At 39.9% G+C, this 14,500-nt stretch overlaps 1 protein-coding gene across 1 annotated transcript; it reads left to right on the top strand.

The window, feature by feature from the left end:
- The first annotated feature begins 969 nt into the window (after positions 1 to 969).
- Positions 970 to 12,219, top strand: LOC307129239 (uncharacterized protein). The gene is made up of 3 exons (XM_079821473.1): positions 970 to 1,027; positions 1,824 to 1,956; positions 11,074 to 12,219. Exons 2-3 carry the CDS (start codon positions 1,872 to 1,874, stop codon positions 11,898 to 11,900), a joined length of 912 nt encoding a protein of 303 aa, XP_079677599.1. The 5' UTR covers positions 970 to 1,027; positions 1,824 to 1,871; the 3' UTR covers positions 11,901 to 12,219.
- The last annotated feature ends 2,281 nt before the right edge of the window (positions 12,220 to 14,500 follow it).

Below are 14,500 nucleotides of genomic sequence, written 5' to 3'. Positions count from 1 at the left end.
CGGGATAAATGATGTATTTTCTCAAGTACAAGGGAGACCTTGGGCAATCATTGTTAGCAGATGATGGGGCATTATGGAAACGGGGAAAGAATATAAATCATATCACAGGAAAAATACAAGAGGCAATAGAAGTAGTAGAAAGATCATATTCATGGGGTTTCAGGTTTTCAGTAGATAAAACAATAACAATCATGTTTACTATGAAAAGAGTCATTGACACACAGATAAAGATGCATGGACAAACTATTGAACAAGTTAAAGTTTTTAAGTTTTTGGGTGTGTGTGGTTTGATGCTAAATTATCATGGAAAGAACATATTCAAAAGATAGACACTAAATGTAAAAATATAAGAGGATCAGAATGGGGAGCGAGCAATGAAAACTATTTATATAGCATTGGTTAGATCAGTATTAGATTATGGAAGTATTGTTTATGACTCAGCAGCAAAGACTCTATTGAAGAAGCTGGATGTGATACAAGCTCAAGCTTTGAGACTTTGTTGTGGTGCTTTTAAAACGACTCCTGTATCTGCTCTTCAGGTTGAGGTTGGACATACCATGCTGAATAAAACTTTAAAACTAATAAATAAACATCCAACAGGATTATGTGAGTACTGTGGACTAGAGGAATCAGTAGAACATGTTATATGTGTCTGTCAAAAATATACTAATGAACGAGAAACAATGAAGAATGAACTTAGAAAGTTTTGAGTGGATGATCTAAAGCTTAAAAATATATTTAGTTACAGATTAGAGAGTTTATTTTTTTATCTCAAGAGAACAGAGCTGATTAAGAGAATTTAGGGTTTATTTATTTTTATTAATTTATTTTTAAATGAAATGGGTAAACTCTGGTTCACACTCCAATACAGTAGGTGGCGATAATGCACCTTAACATTGGTGCCACCCGCCATAAAAAGAAAAAGAAGAAGAAAAATGAGTGAACAGGACTTTTATTTTGCTCTGTGATGACATCATAAAGCTGCGCCGAACTCCTGTGACTGTTATGGTGGTTAGACTGAAGAAAGGTTAGTGGTTTTTCGCTTTTAAATAGATACACACCGGTTTGATAGCTTTTACAAGAGGTGTAACTGATGTATTATTGAACATATCTTTGTAATATGCGCTTCATGTAACATTGGTGCAGTATTTCTGTGAGTAAATCCCTGACGAAAATGAACCATTGTTCTACTACAAATAAAGCCAAAAACACCCATGGTTATTATAGTTAAACCATGGTAACCACAAATTAAACATGGTTTTTGTACTCTAACCGTAGTTTTTTGTACTGTAACCGTAGTTTAACCATGGTATTTGTGGTAAAACTGTGGTTATATTTATGATAGTCAATTAGCCATGGTTACTACACTTTTACTATAATAAACCATGGTTCATTTATATAAGTGAAGTATATTCACATGTTAGTAACAAAAGGTGAGTCTCATATCGTGACCTATATCGTGAATCCGCTCATGATAAACACTAATTCAGACATGAAGAAACTGAGCTTTTCAAAACTCTGAGTCAATTGAATCGAATGCTTTGCTAAATGACTCACTGAATCGAAGCTTGAATCGCCACGCGCTGGTGAATCGTGCCACTCAAACATAAGCAAACCATAAATGTTTTCATGACAATACACAATGTAAATCATACATTAATATGACGTGTCTGTAATTAGTTATTTTATTCATTTGTGTTTTTTGAGGCTATTTTTAAGGCCATGAACTATTTGCCTGACTACTGAACAAATCGAGACACAATTATTTTTCTTTCTGTGAATTATTATTCTCCTCTTAAACATGATTTTGTCCAAACACACAGGAGAACTCCTGGAGAAGCCTCTGAGATCCACGTGACACTGTTATAAAGATGGCGTTGATTAAACAGGAGAGTGAAGACATAAAGATTGAAGAAGTGTTCAGTGTGAAACATGAAGAAACTGAGGAGCAAACAGGTTAGTGTCATTCTCAAAGCTCAACTCAGTCCTGTGATCCTCTACAGAAATGAAGGATATATTTGAAGAATGTCACACGTGTCCTAATTAAAGCAGTTTTATTTGACATGGAGACGGTCGACGTGTTGAGATCACATGACCAGAATGGAAATAAAGTGTTTGCACATGAACTTTAGAGGACATCTACACTCGCATTATATGGACTCTATCAGGGCTGTGCACAGACATTTGGAGATGCAGTGGCCCAAACCAAAAAAACGGCACTATAAGGGGGTTGAGTATCATCTTAATTAAAAGGTTTGTTATTCAGTCTTTACATTGTGTAAATACAATTGTTAGGCTTTAGTGCTAGTTTAACTTAAGTTGTTGTAATTATGCTTCTAAAAAGTTGATTCTGCGCTAATTTGATCTCAAATTGAATGTTTTTTTATTTTTTATAAATGTTGTAGATTTAAGTAGCAAATGAGAATTGCAAAAATAATTGAATATATTTTGAGACAAAATGTCTTGTTTATGATTTTCAGTTTTGCTCAAAGTAAATAAAGCAACCATTTTTCAATAACAGAAGAATATGTAAAAGTATGGTATTTGGGGTAAAGGCACAATGATAATAAATAGTTAGCAGACTTTTCCATTTTTTGACCTGACATGGTTCGAATCAGATGGTAAATGTCATATATTAGATTGGGTGTCCACCTTAGTCCACCATCATATTTATAATGAACCCATTAGATTAAAAAAAAATATGATAATAATCATATCATATAATAAAAATATTTGTTTTTTAGTACTGTAAAGCTTTATTAAATTATTATGGGATCTCATTCAATGCTTTCAGAATCTATACTTTTATAACATATTTTAATATTTAATGAACAATAATGACTTATAAATACTGCAAACTGTGCAAAATAGATTTTTTTGAACAAGTATTAATTTAGACATGATTAAAAGCCCATTTTTCTTAGGGTGTTCCATTAGCCCCATTGTACTCCACTACAACTTATATAACCTTTTTTAATTGTCTATACTATTAATATGGTCTTAATAAAATAGCATAATGTTATAGATACTAATATTAACTCGTCACCGAGTTAACTAATATTAGCGTCACCGATAGGTGTTGCTATGGGGATATAATAAAATCCTGTTAACTCTAATATTAACTATTAACAGACAATTGATTATGACGGGAAATATACTTTACAGAAGTTAAAGTGTGACAAACTGTAATGATACTCTATAGGATGATTTACCTGCTGGAGCTTTGAATCCAGCGAAGGGCATTAGCCTCCCTTTGCTCTCTTCTTTTTTGTGAAGTCGTTTTTTTGTCTACAAAGTGTGTCTACTGAAATTATTTATATTAGATCAGATCAGGTACAATAATTTGATTTATACAATTAATTATCTTCCAAGAACGTGGATATTTTGCACAAGTTGTTAGCACTATTACAGTTTTTCTCAGTCGCTTTGGTACATTTCTCGAGTCATCCTCGACATTTGCAAAACAGCAAGTGCATTTCTCAAAACAATTCGTACAAATAGCAAAACACCATGGATTACCTGCAAAAGCCAGTATCTTGCTCAAAATCCTTAGTTCATCTCTCAAAAGTAAATATCTGTGTCAATGAACATGTCAGTGCCATCAGAATGACAAGTCCTTGTGTCATTGTGTACGGATAAGACAGTCAAATTGCTTAGACATATTGTCAATATAACTGTACTCTGGAGGGATGTTTTGATGTAAATATGGCTACAATTTTGATTACAATTATTGTAAATTGTAGGTTGCAACTTAGTATATGTGGGAGTTTGAATGCAAGAGACTGGACAAGATTCACATTTACGCTTTTACTGTTTGTACTGTAATTTGTTGACAGACCATGTCATTGCGATACAGAAAGGAAAAGACAGCACTGCATAGCACAAAGAAAGACCCATTATATGTCATGTTGTCATGTTGATCATACATTTTGATCAACATGACATAAGCAACTGATAATGTAGGAAACAGCAGAGAATTGTACATAATCATTTGCATGGATGTACACAAGCATTTGCAACTTGTTCAAAGAAATGAGAAACTGCTTTTTTGATGTGCACAAGTGACACAATGATGTGAAGATTGAACAGGTAGCTTTGAGAATTTCAATTCTGATCTGAGAAATGTACCAAAGCGACTGAGAAAAACTGTAAAAGACCGGGAGCAAAATATTAAAGAACAAAATACAAAAACAAACTACCAAATTACTTATTCCGCAGATCAACCACTGTCTGTAATGTGGAATGTAGTTTGTAATCGACCTGTTAATGGACGATATTCTGGAACTGTCATCTCCACAGAGAGCGGGCACTGCCATAGACTGAGCGCGATGCCTCGAAGCGAGCGGGAAAACACAGAGCAAATTAACGGAATTATTGGGTTTTTAGCGGAACTGAACGCTTTTATGGGAATCCTCCACCTCAGCCGACGAGGGCAGAGGGGCAGTGGCTCTAGCCCCACTGTGCACGGCCCTGGACTCTGTAAGATTTCACTCTAATATACGTCACAATGGGGCAAAAACTACCAGAGGAGAACCATCCTCAGAGAAGGATGAGAGTAACACATCCAACTAGGGATGTTCATTTAATTTATTTTCCCTTAAGCGACATCCTTATAGCCGCTGTGCCACTGAGCTTTAGGTCTCCATTGCGTGAAGTTCTTTAGCTAGGTCTACGGATTGGCTTGCAGCTGATCTGGACCTTCGCCATCAAATGGCGGGATTTTATTATATCCCCATAGCAACACCTATCGGTGACGCAGTGACGAGAGACCGACTCGAAAGGGAACGTCTCCGGTTACCTAACATAACCTTGACATCATCGTGTGGTGAAGCACCGCCTCTACAGAAAAACAACACTAACATGACACAGGCCTACACATAGAGCTGAACTAGGCAGTAAACATACCGCATAAGCTTCATTCAGATTCCAATATTATGAATGCATAGATTAACTTTATTTTTAATGAATATCCAGCTCACATGGGGAAGACATTGCGTCTATTCCTTCATTTCACCACAGATTCGTTTGTAAACGAGACTGGATTTGCAGACAGGATGAGATTACATGAATGAATGTTAAAACATGTTTTTAATATGTGACAGTATTGCATTGTTAAAGATCGTTTGATATTGATTATGTTTACGTGATTAACAGAACATACCTTAGCACGCCGTCACAGGCTGGAGAATCTTTTATTTATGGTGTTGTTGGTTCATTGCGATTTGGGATCAGACTCTGACATGTTAATGGGCCAGGGCTCGCAAAGCACAACGTCCCAGGGATATGTGTTTTTCAGACAGGCTACAAAACGTAAGCATATCTTAAATAGTGAAATAACATTCCTTTCTTGGTGTGCGTTCACTCTCTCGACTTGATATTTGAAGGGCGGGCACACGTGTACGGTTCGCAGTTATATCCACCGTTCAGGCAGTGCTTGCCGAGTCAGACGGTGTCTCGCTAAACCACGCCCCCTTCGCCACATAATCTAATACTCATTTCAAATGCAAAGATGAGATGGTGGTCCAGTGGGTTAAACCATGGACCTAATACGCAGAAGGTTGCTGGTTCGATCCCAGTGGTCACCACCAATGTGTCCTTGAGCAAGGCACTTTACTCCATGTTGCTCCAGGGGGATTGTCCCTGTAATAAGGGCACTGTAAGTCGCTTTGGATAAAAGCGTCTGCCAAATGCATAAATATAAATATAAAGATGTCAGCTAATCACAACAGTGGGTCTCACAGCAGACACGCCCCTTCAAAAAGAGCATTCAAGCCAGAGGGCTAATATCAGTATAGAAAAAATGCTTTTTATTTCTAAATTGACATTTTTTTTATTTAAAAAACATACTAGCAATATAAGTACACCTCAGGAAACATAACAATGTATTTGTGCGAGTGCAAATAATGTTTGAGGTGTGACTTGTTTTCATTTCTCTACACACCGTCCGCTAGTAACTGCACAGTGTGAGCCCGCTGTGAGCGGATACAGTGACCGGTCCACCGTCCTATAAATAACAAATTAAACTTCTTCATGCTCTTAATTTTAAAGCAGACTTTAGGTTGGTTAATATTAGCCGTCAATCTCTCCTTTCACTGGCTCTGTTGTCACATGACAGGGTGCTAACTAGCGCACAACATGTACAGAGATGAAGAGAGGAGGATTTAACTTCGCCGACCGGACTGATTAAAACGTCAGTAACAAAAAATAACTAGGGAATCACCAAAACACGAGTGATTCTGATTTAGTGTAAGTGGCGATTGAGGGTGGATAATGTTACTGACTGTAACAAGGTTGCTCTGTTGAATCATTGTGATAAAGCGAGCTCCACCAGATCGCTTGGGGACGTAGTTAATGTCCGTAAGATGTAAATAAAACTGATGGCACAGTCCGCAATGGCACTTTTGTGCAAAGTGAGATTTATTTACAGTGCCAAAAGAATAAAGTCCAACGGTGAGGGGTTATATATACAGGTGGTCATTAAGCACAACAAAACAAACAAACAAAATGAAATAAACAAATGAACAAAATATATATATATATAGTATCCACAATATACTCAATATACTCAGGTTTACGGTTTGCTCGAGGCACCACAGTAGCACTCTAGACTTGACTTGGTCAACAAGTCCCTATTTTGAGTCTGGCCTCCTCTTTAATAGGCCAGACTCCACTCCTCTTTGGGACTTTTCCAATAACAGGTAAGTATACTGCGTATTAACTCACCCAGTTAACATTTTTACACCTTTATCCACACACAATTAGTAATAAACAACATCTCAATGTATAACCCACACAGAAACACTTATTACAACAACAACAATAAATGTCACGTTTTTCTTCTACCACACATATAAACACAGGTACCCCTATTATCATTACCCCATGGTTTAATCGGCCTCTGGGGCACTGCGCCGACGCGGCACAGTCAGTGACGTCATAACTGATCCGCCCGACCTGAACGCCAACCAACGCCAACCACGCTGAACAAACACCAAACATAACGACATAACTAGAACGAAACATAAAACAAAGTGTAGTGTGTATGTGTGAAATGTCCTGGGATGTAGATACTGAAGAAAGGGGAATGGATAATTCAACATGTCCCTGTACTATCATGATTGCGTGTGCACCCACTTCTCTGATAGCAGAAACGGCAAGGAAAATGAAGCGGGAATGCGGTATGTATGCGTGTATGTGTGTGTGTGCCAGTGTTGCTTCCCCAGCGGTGACGATTACGGCTGCTTCGTCACAATCATATATATGAACATTTTAGTTGTGGTGTTCCTAAATTTGTGCTGTAAATTTGTCCAAACTTTTTGAAGTTGAAAGCACCAGTGCTACCAAGTAAAAAAATAAATTTCAAGCCCAGGGATATTATTTTAATGATAGTAATAGGTTAATATAACAACACACGCTAGGGATTATTAAAAAAAAAGTAATTGTAACAGGTTTGTAGGGTGGGCAAGGAAGAAGACAGGGGTCGGCTGTTATTATTCTCTGTATAGTCACAAACAAAATATGTGTACTCGGCGCACTTACATAAACTCTAGGGGTGTAACGATACACCAATGCCACGGTCCGGTTCGGTTTGCTGTGGGTCAGGGTTCATGGCCGGGCACCAGCAATGATTCACTTTTAACCTAATAATAACAACAACAATAATTTAATTTAACTTAATCTTTATTAACTTTATACATTGGCTTCACTTTTTCTTTAGAGCAGTTAGCAAACCTGAATAAACTCAAATGAAATATGCCTCCACTGTAGACTAGTCTAGACTATAAAAAAAAAAAGGCAAATTTATTTCACAAAAATTAATGACCACACACAAGTAATATCCCGCTTTAGCCTACTTAAACACATAAATTGTACGAATAGGACTAATACTGATGATTAATAAATATGCCTATACGTTTTTGTAACACAGTAAAGTTCAAATTTACAATATAATTTATTTACAAAATAAAGTGAAAATAAAGTGGCATTTTGGGGTTATGGAAACAACAGTTACCATGGCAAATAAACAACATGAACTGTTAATAAATCATACCACTGCTCCTGATTAGCACAGAATGCATGCAAATCCTTCCCAGCTAACACACAGCGTACCTGTTATGTGATTTATTGGTACTTTACTTTTATTTCATGACTTACTTTGCATGATCGTACAACCCCAAATCAGAAAAAGTTGGGACAGTATGGAAAACTCAAAAAAAAAAAAAAGTGATTTCTAAATTTACTTTGACTTGTATTTCATTGCAGACAATATGAACACAAAATATTTCATGTTTTGTCTGGTCAACTTCATGTCATTTGTAAATATGCATCCTTTCCTGTCATTAAGACCTGCAACACATTTCAAAAAAAGTTGGGACAGGAGCAATTTAGGGCTAGTAATGAGGTAAAATGGTTAAATAATGATGTGATTTGAAACAGGTGATGTCAACAGGTGATTGTAATTATGATTTTTTTACAAAAGCAGCATCCAAGAAAGGTCTAATCCTTTAGGAGCAAAGATGGGCCGAGGATCGCCAGTTTGCCAACAAATACGTGAGAAAATTATTGAAATGTTTAAAAACAATGTTCCTTAAAGAAAGATAGGAAGAGATTTGGATATTTCACATTCAACAGTGCATAACATAATTAAAAGATTCAAGGAATCTGGAGGAATTTCAGTGCGTAAAGGACAAGGGTGAAAGCCTAAGCTGAACAACCGTGATCTCCGATCCCTCAGGCGGCACTGCATCAAGAATCGTCATTCATCTATAAGCGATATCACCACATGGGCTCAGGACTGCTTTGGCAAACCTTTGTCAAGTACCACAATACGTAGTTACATCCACAAATGCCAGTTAAAACTGTACTGTGCCAAAAGGAAGCCCTATGTTAACAGTGTCCAGAAGCGCCGTCGACTTCTCTGGGCTCGGAGGCATCTGGGATGGACCATCACACAGTGGATACGTGTACTGTGGTCAGATGAATCAGTATTTTTTGGGAGGAATGGACGCCGTGTGCTCCGGACCAAAGAAGAAAAGGATCATCCAGACTGTTACCAGGAACAAGTCCAAAAGCCAGGGTCTGTCATGGTATGGGGTTGTGTCAGTGCCCTTGGCAAAGGTAACTTGCACTTCTGTGAAGGCACCATTAATGCTGAAAAGTACATAGAGATTTTGGAGCATAATATGCTGCCTTCAAGAAGACATCTTTTCCAGGGACTTCCATGCATATTTCAAAAAGACAATGCAAAACCACATTCTGCACACATTACAAAGTCCTGGCTGCGGAGGAAGAGGGTACGGGTACTTGACTGGCCTGCCTGAAGTCCCGACCTGTCTCCAATAGAGAATGTGTGGCACATTTTGAAGCGCAAAATGCGACAACGAAGACCCCGTACTGTTGCCCACCTTAAGACTTGTTTGCAGGAAGAATGGGACAAAATTACACCTGAAACACTTCATCACTTGGTGTCTTCAGTCCCTAAACGTCTTTTAAGTGTTGTGAAAAGGAATGGCAACATTACAAAGTGGTAAATGCTTTAACTTTTTTAAATATGTTGCAGGTCTGAATGACAGGAAAGGATGCATATTTACAAATGACATGAAGTTGACCAGACAAAACATGAAATATTTTGTGTTCATATTGTCTGCAATGAAATACAAGTCAAAGCAAATTTAGAAATCCCTTCTTTTTTTTGCGTTTTCCATACTCTCCCAACTTTTTCTGATTTTGTAGATTTTGTGATTTTGGGGTTGTAGTTTCTCTTGTGCTTAATATATGAAGTGATATACAGCGCACGCTGCTGCGTTTGCGTATGCAGTTGAAGTGTGTGCGCTACGAGCACAGTTTAGCGGCTGACAGGACATGAAAGTTCGGTTTTCTAAGATAAAGAGACAGACAGCCTTACAACATAGCATCTGACCGCAGATACTGAATCGGGACAACATGTTTTTCTCAGGCACTCTGCAACCAACTCAGAACAATGGGTCTTCTTGTGGTGCCCCATTAGCAGTACCTGGTGCCCTACGCACAGTACGTGGTGGGAGTGCCGGCACTGAGCCATCAATATACTCGATTATAGTACATCCACTTCAGAAGTCACTACTAATGAGTTGAATCTGGAGTGTTTGATTAGGGAGGCATACAAAATGTGCTCAAGATGTGTAGTTATTTTATTAGTCAATAATATGTTAATGACAGCTGACAACCACGCAACTCTCCTGCCACAATATATGTCTGAGTCGCCAACTTTCTGCAGAGTCAAGAGCTCCTGACCTCCAAACTTCTGTGGCCTTCAGATGAGCTCAAGAACAGTGTGTAGAGCTTCATGGAATGGGTTTCCATGGCCGAGCAGCTCATCCGAGCCGCACATCACCAAGTGCAATGCAAAGCGTGGGATGCAGAGCAGTGGAGACGTGTCCTCTGGAGTGACCAATCACGCTTCTCTGTCTGACAATCCCATGGACAAGTCTGGGTTTGGCAGTTGCCAGGAGAACGTGACTCGCCTGACTGAATTGTGCCAAGTGTAAAATGTGGTGGGGTTGTTTTTCAGGGCTTGGGCTTGGCCCCTTAGTTCCAGTGAAAGGAACTCTTAATGCGTCACCAAGACATTTTGGACAATTTCATGCCCCTATATTTGTGGGAACAGTTTGGGGACGGCCCCTTCCTGTCCCAACATGACTGCACACAAAGCGTCGCTCCATAAAGACATGGATGAGCGACTTTGGTGTGGAGGAACTGGACTGGCCTGCACAGACTCCTGACCTCAACCCAATAGAACACCTTTGAGATGAATTAGAGCGGAGACAGAGAGCCAGGCCTTCTCGTCCAACATCAGTGCCTGACCTCACACATGCGCTTCCAGAAGAATCCCCATAAACACACTCCTAAATCTTGTGAAAAGCCTTCCCAGAAGAGTTGAAGCTGTTAGAGCTGCAAAGGGTGGGCCGACTCCATATTAAACCCCTCTTCAGTAAACTTATTTCCGTAGGTTTTGATGCCTTGTGTTGGTTTTTATGTCTGTTGTTCTGTGCCATTAAACTGGTGTTAACTTGTATTTGTCTTTTTTCGCTTTAGGCTTGGTGCCGCTGAAAGAGGAGAGTCAGGAACTGAATAATATAGAAGATAAAGATCAGTGTGAGAAACATCAGGATTTCATGACTGGAGAGAAATCCATGAAGATGGAAAATATTCAGATGACCAAATCTAAGAGTAATTTAAATTGTGGTCAGTGTGGAAAAAGTTTCAGTCGAAAACTAAACCTGGAAGTCCACATGAGAACTCACACTGGAGAGAAGCCTTACTCCTGCCAACGTTGTGGAAAGAGTTTCACTCAAATACAAAACCTTGATGTCCACACGAGAATTCACACTGGAAAGAGCTGTTTTACCTGCAAACTGTGTGGAAAGAGATTAACTCAAAAACGAAACCTTAATGTCCACATGAGAATTCACACTGGAGACAAACGTTTCACCTGCCAACACTGTGGAAAGAGTTTCAATCAAAAAGGAAACCTTAATGTCCACATGAGAATTCACAGTGAAGACAGACGTTTCACCTGCCAACACTGTGGAAAGTGTTTTAATCAAAAAGGAAACCTTCAAGCCCACATAAGAATTCACACTGGAGAGAAGCCTTTTTCTTGCTCTCATTGTGGAAAGAGTTTTGCACATCAAAACAGCTTTAAAGGCCACATGAGAATTCACACTGGAGAAAAGCTGTTCATTTGTGATCAATGTGGACAGAGCTTCGCAACAGTAGTAAATCTTAGGTATCACATGAGAATTCACACTGGAGAGAAACCGTTCACATGTGATGATTGTGGGAAGAGTTACAGTCACAAAAGAAATCTTAAGGCTCACATGCGTTCTTGCAAAAGAGCGGAAATTGTTTATGTGTTATAAATGCTTCACAATTAAAGAAACAACAAGAATTCTCTCAAAGTAGTATGTTTTTATGTCATCAGTAGCTGTGTTTCCATTACCCTTCAAATTGCACAAATTAGAATTTTGAATTGAAAAAGAAAACGCATCGGAAAAACTCCCATGTAGCGAAGGCGTGCTACTTTATAATATGCTGATTGAGGCGGCCAAATATGGACACGATTCCGGTCAGAGAATCAAGAGTCGGAGAATAGATTCCTCACAAAGATGTATTTATTAACAGTCTTTGGTTTGCCATCTGTATTAATGGTCTAAAGGAACAATAAAGAAATATAATTACAATATTATTCTGATAATAATTTACGCACTGGCATTAGACAAACAAATACAATAAACAAGGATTAAACACTCAGGTCTGCATCTCTAACCGTAATGACAGTATTATCAATGCAAATAGTCATAATAAACCGAGCAATGATGCATTATTAGTGTAAACACATTGGTGAAGCAGTTTAGAATACTGACAATGCTAATACTGATTAGCGTCTTTCTCTCGCGGCAAATTACGGCCGCTACGGCGCTCAAAACTCACCGATGATAACCACAGAATGATCGCGGGACATCAATAACATATCCAATAAACATACATAAGCAGATGTACTTACATCAAGGCATAAACGCATTAAACAGAAGCTTAAACAAGCGTGAAGAGATGAACATTCACCACATTGACTTCCTGCGTGTAACACTCTAATCTATCCGTGTGACGACAACTTTGGTTCCTAAGACAGTCTTTCGTACACAGCCGCCCCCAATTATCTGACGGGATAATTGTAAACACCAAGAAAGTCTGTCTAGTGTCTAAGACTCTTCCTCAAAGTGAGGAAGTGGAATCAGCCTAACCACTGGGCGGGTGTAGGATTTTCCATTAACACTGACACGAGCAGTGCGAACTTTCCCGTCAGGTCCAGCCAACGTCTCAGTCACTGTGCCCACAGGCCAGAGGGCACGAGGAAGTTGGGGATCAACAATGAGAACCACTTTGCCCACAGTTAACTCTTTGCCATCCTTTCGCCATTTATGCCGGTCCTGTAAACTTGGGAGGTAATCCCGGATAAAGGCAGTCCAGAACTGATCCGCCAACACCTGACTGTGTCTCCATCTGCGTCTTCCTAGCATATTGGAAGAGTCGAAAAAGACTTGAGGTAGAGAGGAATCACGACGGCCCATAAGGAGCAGATTCGGGGTCACTGGGTCAACGTCTGCTATGTCGGAAGATACATAGCCGAGAGGCTTGGCATTTAGAATACCCTCAACCTCCGCGAATAAAGTCCGTAGCACTGGCTCTGGCACTGTTTGCTCTCGCAGGATGACCCGAAGTGCAGCCTTTACAGATTTGACTTCACGCTCCCAGGTTCCTCCGAAATGAGGAGCATTAGGTGGAATGTGACGGAATCTGATCTTCTGTGGAGCAAGCAGTTCTTGAAGCTTGGGTGCCATGGCATCAAAAGTGTCACGTAGTTCTCGGCCTCCTCCTACAAAGTTGGTACCATTGTCACAGAGCAATTCCATGGGCTTACCTCGTCTTGCTATAAAGGAACGCAGAGACAGCAGGAATGCATCAGTGTCAAGATGGTCTAACAGATCAAGGTGCACACATCGAGTTGTCATGCACTTGTAAAGGATGCCCCATCTTTTTTAGTGGCGACGACCAACTTTAACTGAAAGGGGGCCGAAGCAATCTACCCCAGTAGAATAGAATGGCGGCTGGTGAAGTTGCAGCCTGCAAGATGGAAGATCGGCCATTTGGGGAACTTCAGGCTTGGCTCGCCAGAACTGACAATCTTGGCATTTGCGTTGTTGCTTACGGATGGCTTCCCTGCCCCGAAGTATCCAATACTGGCGACGCAATTCCGCTAACACCCTTTCAGAACCAGGATGCAGAAGTCGACGGTCAATCTCCTTAATTAACAGCTTTGTTGTAGAATGACCAGGATCCAACAGTATAGGATGAATGGCATCAAGGTCAAGGTCACTCGCTCTTCGTAACCGTCCCCCTACTCTGATAAGACCTGTGTCCTTATCATACTCCGGTGCAAGGGATGCCAAACGGCTAGTAGCTGAAATCAGCTGTCCAGTCTTCAGAGCTTGGACTTCTAATGGGAATGAGTCCTGTTGAGCTTGGGCCAGGATAAGTTTCTCTGCTTCAACATAGTCATCCGCTTGCAGAGAAGAGTCATCGTCTGCAGTAGCCGCCCCGTGTAGGGACCTGACAGTGGCCTCAACAAGCTCTTGCCATGTGTGTAATTGATCAGGGTCCACAGGTAAATGATTGGAGACTTTGACAGTGCCGATGAATGCAGTTTTCCTCAACTCACTGATCTCCGATTCTACCTCAGTGACGGGTGTAGATGGCCATTGGTCAGAAGGTTGAAAGAGAAAGTCTGGTCCTGAACTCCACTGGTGGGGTCCTGCGATCTGGGTCAGTGTCAGGCCTCTTGTGATGTGATCAGCAGGGTTATGAGCTGAATCGATGTACCGCCATTCAGCAGTGTCTGTGAGGGTCTGGATCTCTGCTATGCGTGTCCCTACAAATACCTTATAACGACAGGACTCCGAGG

This window comes from Gobio gobio (assembly GCF_949357685.1).
Source record: "Gobio gobio genome assembly, chromosome: 7".
NCBI lineage: Eukaryota > Metazoa > Chordata > Actinopteri > Cypriniformes > Gobionidae > Gobio > Gobio gobio.
The sequence above is the reverse complement of the archived record's forward strand: the minus strand, read 5'-3'. Positions and strand labels throughout refer to the sequence as shown.

What these genes read in the sequence shown, in the direction of transcription:
- LOC307129239 (XM_079821473.1), top strand. Translation starts at nt 1,872, where the DNA reads ATGGCGTTGATTAAACAGGAGAGTGAAGACATAAAGATTGAAGAAGTG. An exon ending in AGAAACTGAGGAGCAAACAG is followed by an intron (nt 1,957 to 11,073) that starts GTTAGTGTCATT and finishes TTTTCGCTTTAG; the next exon opens with GCTTGGTGCCGCTGAAAGAG.